General features: G+C 51.5%; 1 protein-coding gene across 1 annotated transcript; it reads left to right on the top strand.

The window, feature by feature from the left end:
* Nucleotides 1-2,418: 2,418 nt before the first annotated feature.
* On the top strand, nucleotides 2,419-6,124 carry Nop53 (NOP53 ribosome biogenesis factor). Its single transcript, XM_015496629.2, has 4 exons — nucleotides 2,419-2,675; nucleotides 3,042-3,106; nucleotides 5,081-5,189; nucleotides 5,656-6,124. The coding sequence occupies exons 1-4, from the start codon at nucleotides 2,452-2,454 to the stop codon at nucleotides 6,107-6,109; spliced, it is 852 nt and encodes a 283-aa protein (XP_015352115.1). The 5' UTR covers nucleotides 2,419-2,451; the 3' UTR covers nucleotides 6,110-6,124.
* Nucleotides 6,125-6,208: the final 84 nt, after the last annotated feature.

Below are 6,208 nucleotides of genomic sequence, written 5' to 3'. Positions count from 1 at the left end.
CACGGCCTGCCACGGACCACCCTGCGCGCGCTCACGCCCTCGGGATCCGCCCGCGCCAGGCATCGCACCCCGTGCTGTCCTCCGACGCACACGCAGGCCACACCCGCCGCTCCCAGGACATGCTGTCCCCGCGCTCCGCCCGCCCACGCGCGCTCAGTTTTGTGGCCCTCGGCGCCCTCTGGAGGAGCCTCGGGAGCAGGGCAGTTTGATTTCCGAGGCGGCCGGTGCGTGCTCAGGTTTGGGGGCCACCATTCAGGACCTGTCACCTTCCAAACACTCTGCGCAAGGATCTGGTTGCGTTCTACTGTGTGACACCCCCCACCCAGTCGCGCTTTACCTCTCTGGGTCTTTTTCATTTATGACTCAAGAATGGCTTTTTTTTTTTTTTTTGGTACCGCGATTGAACTCAGAGGCACTTAATCACTGAGCCACATCCCCAGCCCAGTTTTGTGTTTTTTTTTAAGAGACAGGGTCTCACTGAGTTGCTTAGCGCCTCCCTAAATTGCTGATGCTGGCTTTGAATTCGCGGTCTTCCTGCCTCAGCCTCCAGAGCCAATAGGATTACAAGCGTGTGCCACAGCGCCCTGCAAGACTGGCTTTTATGAAGCTGTAGATCCCTTTGGATGGTTGCAAGGACCCAAAGGCCTCTGAGCTTGTTTTATTATTTGTAAATAGCAAATATGAGTTGATTATTAGATTAAGTCTCAGGGGCGATAGCTAACGCAGATATCAGGCACAGTCTTCAATGCTTTACTTTTTTTGTGTATGTGATGCTGGGGATTGAACCAGGGCCTTATGCATGCAAGGCAAGCACTCTACCAACTGAGCTATATCCCCAGCCCTTGCTTTATGTTTTTAATCTTTAGAATAATCTATCATAATCGTTCCCATTTTATGGATGATGAATGATCCTGAATCTGTGCTTCTAGGGATCTCGCCCCATCCCTCTTTTGCAAGGCTTGGGATTGAACCTAGAGCCTTACACGTGTTAACTAGGGATCCGGATAGTGTATATTTTGAACACTCCTTGAATGTTCTGTGTTTCCAGCCTTGACAATCCTAAAAATATTTGATTTTCAAGATTCTAGGATTGGAACATTGAGAGGCCAAAACCTGAGACTGCAGTGTGTCTTGTGCTAAATCTGCTACTGTCAGTTCTGAAATCAGCCAGACGTGGTGGCACACACCTATAATCTGCTGTCTCAAGGGGCAAAAGGTGCGACTTATGCAGTCCAAGGGGAGAAATAATGTCCATGTGCTTCTGCCCTAGTCAATGCTTTATTCACTCAAATCACTCAATATAATTTCACTCTATAGGTTCTTAATCAAGAAAATGACCATCCTTAATGCTAGCCACTGCAAGAAATAATCAATTCACAGCAAGCAATTCTAGATTAATTCTAAGCACCACAAACACACTGAATCAGGACAGGCTCAAGACATTCCTTTTGCATGCTAAATTAAAGTCTCAAGCCTTAGGCTCTAAGTCCAGCAGATGCACACTCACTCAGATTGTGGTGATCAGATCAGAAACCAAAGCAGGCTTCTCTTCGGTGAAGCTGATGGCTGGTTGAGGATCAGGCAATGAAAACGTGTTGGGATGTCAATCCAGGTCCTCATCAAGCTCTCAGCGTGAGGGCATCATTGTCAGCTGGCTGAATGTCTGCTCATTTGCTCCAATATTTATATCAAATTTTGGGGTTTTGGACAGCCCTTTCAATCCTTATCAGTTGGCACCGGGTCTCTCAGTGACATCATTTACCCTGGGGTTAAAACATCTAGTCTGGTGGTCTCCACCCTGATCTTTTCGCCTTTCCCTCTTATCAGCAGAGGACAGCCAGCCAGAGACTAGACTCTGAGTTTATCAGGGTGAGGCAAAGTGACTTGTTTGTGCCTGAGGGCCATACTGGAGGGCTCCATTAGGCATGCCTGATGAGACTGCAGGTTTTAAAATGGAGTTGCTTAGGCTCAGGCCTAAGGCCCATCCTCACTTCCCAGCAGCTCTGGAGGCTGAGGCAGGAAGATTGCACAAGTTCAAAACCAGCCTTAGAAACTCAGTGAGACGCTGTCTCAAAATTTAAAAAAATAAAAAGAGCTGGTGATGTAGCTCAGTTGTTAAGTTCCCCGGGTTCCATCTCTATTACCCAAAAAATAACAATCATCATCAGACCTTGGGCGGTCGGGAAAGATGTTTTGCTTAGGACAAGAGCCAAGAACCTATAACCCCCTTCCCGCAACTAGGAATCGGCAGATTTTGTTGCAAACACTGGAGGAGAAAAGAGCCATTTATCCTGTACCAAGATGGCAGGCTCCACGCCCCTTTCTCTCCCCTACCGCTTTACCAATATGGCTGTCACAGGAAGTGCGTAATAGGAGAGGCCGGGAGAGCTGCGCGCGCAAGATCCGAACCGGATTTCTGGGCATCCGCGACTGAGTACTTTCTTTAACAAGATGGCGGCAGGAAGCAATGGCGATCGTGCCAGACGCTGCTCGAAAAGCAATGCTGATTCTGGCTTCCTGGGCCTGCGACCCACGTCGGTGGACCCGGCGCTGAGGCGGCGACGGCGGGGCCCAAGAAATAAGAAGCGGGGCTGGCGGCGACTCGCTCAGGAGCCGCTGGGGCTGGAAGTTGATCAGTTCCTGGAGGACGTGCGGCTACAGGAGCGCACGACCGGGTACGTGGGGCGGAACTTCCGGGAGCTGGGCCCAGTGCGAGGCCGAGGGTGCTTGGGCGGCTTCCGGGGGGCTGGGGAACCTGCCCCAGGTAGCGCGCGACTTACCAAATTTCGTAAGTAAGAATACAGGACCCCCAATTAAATTCGAATTTAGTGAGCAGTAATTAACTTTTTAGTAGAAGTAGGTCCCATGTACCCACCCTAGCTTGGTGCATTTTAAATATCAGGCTCTGGAAACGGAGGGGCGAGGCCCAAAGAGCCCCACGGCGGGAAGAGGGGGCTTGAATGAGGATGCTGAACCCCGAGATTTTAAAACTGTTCTCTTCCTCACAACTTTAACTGATGGTCTGCATTTCTGTCCCCCAGTGGCTTAGTGTCAGAGGCCCCTGATGAAAAACTGTTCTTCGTGGACACTGGCTCCAAGGAGAAAGGTGAGGTGGGCTTTTGTGCAGCAGGACTACCGTTGACTGTTATGTGGCCTCGAGCTTCTGAGAAGATCTGTGTGAAGGCAAACACCTGCTCAGATTTCATCTTGAACGAGAGCATTTTGGATGGGTGAAAAGAAGACAATGTGGGGGAGGCTGAGGATGTAGCCCAGTGTTCCAGCACTATCCTGATGGTTCCATCCCAGCGTTGTAAAAAGCTTTTTCTTTTCTTTCTTTCTTTCCTTTCCTTTCTTTCTTTGCTATGCACAGGTAAGCCAGGTAGAGTTTGCTTTGATAAGTTGTCTTCTGTTAGCTGCAGAAAAGTCAGTCATGTTGCCTACTTTAAATCAGATCTGAGCCGGATCCAGTGACACATGCCTGTAATCCCAGCAACTTGGGAGGCTGAGGCAGGAGAATCACAAATTCACAGCCAAACTCAGCAATTTAACAAAGCCTTAAGCAACTTGAGACACTGTCTTGAATTTTTTTTTTTTAAATTAAAAAGGGGGGGGGGCTAGGTGTGACTCAGTGGTTAAGCACCCCTGGGTTCAGTTCCCTGGTACCAAAAAAAGAAAAAGAAAAAGAGATCTGTTTTAGTTAGTAAGATGAGGTTTTGTAAGAACAAAAAGATGTATTTTAAACACTAGGTAACATGCTTACTTTAATTTGCCAGCAAGCATCGTGGTTGGGACCTGCTCTAACAAGTGGACTGAGAGTGGATTGGGGATTGCTTTGATGAGTAATAGGGATTACATCAGTTATGTAGAAAAACAAACTTTTATATGTGGCCTGGTAGGAAAGATGGTGGAATGAAATGGACATCACTATCCTAAGTACATGTTGTGTACAACTGGAGAAATGAAAAATTGTGCTCTGTGTGTACAATGAATTGAAATGCATTCTGCTGCTATGTATAAAAAGTTAGAACAAGTAAATAAGTTTTTTTAAAAAGGGAAATAAAAAAAATACGTGACCTGCTTTAATGAGGGGTCTTCTTTAGGAGGGCAGTTAGTTTTCCTGAGCAAGGGCGAAAGCTACTCTAACAGCATGATGTCCCCAGTGAACTTGTGAGAGGTCAAGGGTCTATTCAATGGAAACAGGACCCTTTCCAGTGAGCAAAAAATAATGAAAGGAGCTGCTTTGAAGCACAGGGGCTTTGAATGAGCAGGTGAAGGTGGTTGTTTACAGAGTCACTTTTACAGAGGTGGGGACATCAGTCCGAGGATGGGATGGTCATCAGGGGCCTAAGGGCCTGTTGTGGTGAGCAGGAAACCTTTAGGAAGCAGAGAAGACGCACACGGAGGCTGGAGCTGGAGCTCAGGCAGAGCACTTGCCTGGCACGTGTGAGGCCCTGGGCTTCATCCCCAGAACCACAAAAAAGACAGAGAAGATGGTAGTGCCGTGAGCACCCAGGGATCCCTGTTGTGCTTCTGTAATGAGCACGTTGCTATGGTGCACAGTGGGGTCCTCACTGAGGAAGCCCAGGGGAGGAGCCCCTCTCTGTAGCCTCAGGGGTTGTGAAAGGTGCAGTGCCTGCTATGTTTTGCTTTAGTCTTACTTTTGCTGGTTGGCCTTTGAAGGAAACAGCAGAGGACACTGCAGGGCCGTACTGGGTCCTGAGTATGCCTTTGGGTGCTCCCTACATCTCAGTGTCACTTGACTGCTCTCTTTCGTTCTGTGGCCCTTTTCTGGCTGCACCTGGAGCCTCTCAATGTGGGGCTGTGGATGTAACTCCTCCCGTGTCCCCAACCTGCCTATGCTGGCCCAGGATGTGGGTATAGTGAGGGTCAGGACTTGGCCACTCTGGGCCCTACCTTTGGGGGCTCTTGCCTTGCCTGGGAGTCTGGGGTCCTCTGGGTGTGCCCTGGGATAGTGTGGGTTGCAGGCCTGTGGCTCCTATGGAGCTGAAATGGGGTTGGGGAGGCTGGTCTTGGGCAGTGGGGGAGTCTGAGGCCTCCATCCCTTCTTCTTCCACTCCAGAGCGGAAAAGGAAGAAGACTCGGGTCCAGAAGAAATCGCTGCTCCTCCAGAAACCCCTGCGGGTGGACCTTGTCCTTGAGAACACATCCAAGATCCCTGCCCCCAAAGAGTGAGTGTTCTACCAACACTTAGTTCCATCCTTCTGCCAGAGACTGGCTTTGAGGGACTTCCTGGGGGTGGAGTGTTGGGGAAGTTGGTTAGGGTCAGACTTGGGTTTTAGGGGACTGGAGAACGAGGCTGGCTAGGTTGCTGGGCCCATGCCGTGGGGAGCAGTCTGGACCTGGCTAGGGGACAGGGCTGGGGGGGGAGTCTGGGAGCTTGGCTAGGGGCGGGTCAGGCAGCACTGCAGAGGGGACAGGTGATGCCGAGGTGAGTTTTAACCTGGCAGGTGTGAGGTGCCAGGGGACGTCCAGGGCAGGGTTCTTGCGTTGTTGGGTCAAGCTCAGGAGCATGGCTGGGAAGAGGCCTCTGAAGGGCGAGAGGTGCAGTGTCTCTGGGGAGGGCTGGGCAGGGGCTGCCTCGGTGGCAGGAGCCTCTCCAACCTGCTGCCCTCTGCTGCTTCCTGCCCCCCGCAGCATCCTCGCTCACCAGGTCCCCAATGCCAAGAAACTCCGGCGGAAGGAGCAGCTATGGGAGAAGCTGGCGAAGCAGGGCGAGCTGCCCCGGGACGTGCGCAGGGCCCAGGCCCGGCTTCTCAACCCTCCTATGGCCAAGACCAAGCCTGGGCCCGAGGACACCATCCAGCGGCCCTTCTATGACCTCTGGGCCCCGGACAGTGAGTGTTCTTGGTGTCACCTGCTAACGGCTGGGACTGACATGGACAGTTGTGTGGTTTGCGTGCTGCATGGGAAGACTGCGTCCAAGGGCTGCCTCAGCAGAGTTGAGCACCCTGAAGTGGTTCCCTCTCCCCCGTGCTCCCCTTTCTGCAGTTGTGGGGTCTCACGCCTCAGCCTGGGGTTAGGGTCATTGCCTGAAACCAGTCTGGCCGTGGGCTGGCTTGGTGTTTGTGAATCTCTCTTCCTCACCTGAGCGTCAGAGCCATTTTTTGGAAATGAGGAGGGGTTGGAGGGAGGCCCTGGGGGTCCCAATGCCAGAAGCCCCAGAGCTGCTCGCTGTCTCTGCAGACCC

Source organism: Marmota marmota, unplaced genomic scaffold, assembly GCF_001458135.2.
Source record: "Marmota marmota marmota unplaced genomic scaffold, marMar, whole genome shotgun sequence".
Taxonomy (NCBI): Eukaryota; Metazoa; Chordata; class Mammalia; order Rodentia; family Sciuridae; genus Marmota; species Marmota marmota.
The sequence above is the reverse complement of the archived record's forward strand: the minus strand, read 5'-3'. Positions and strand labels throughout refer to the sequence as shown.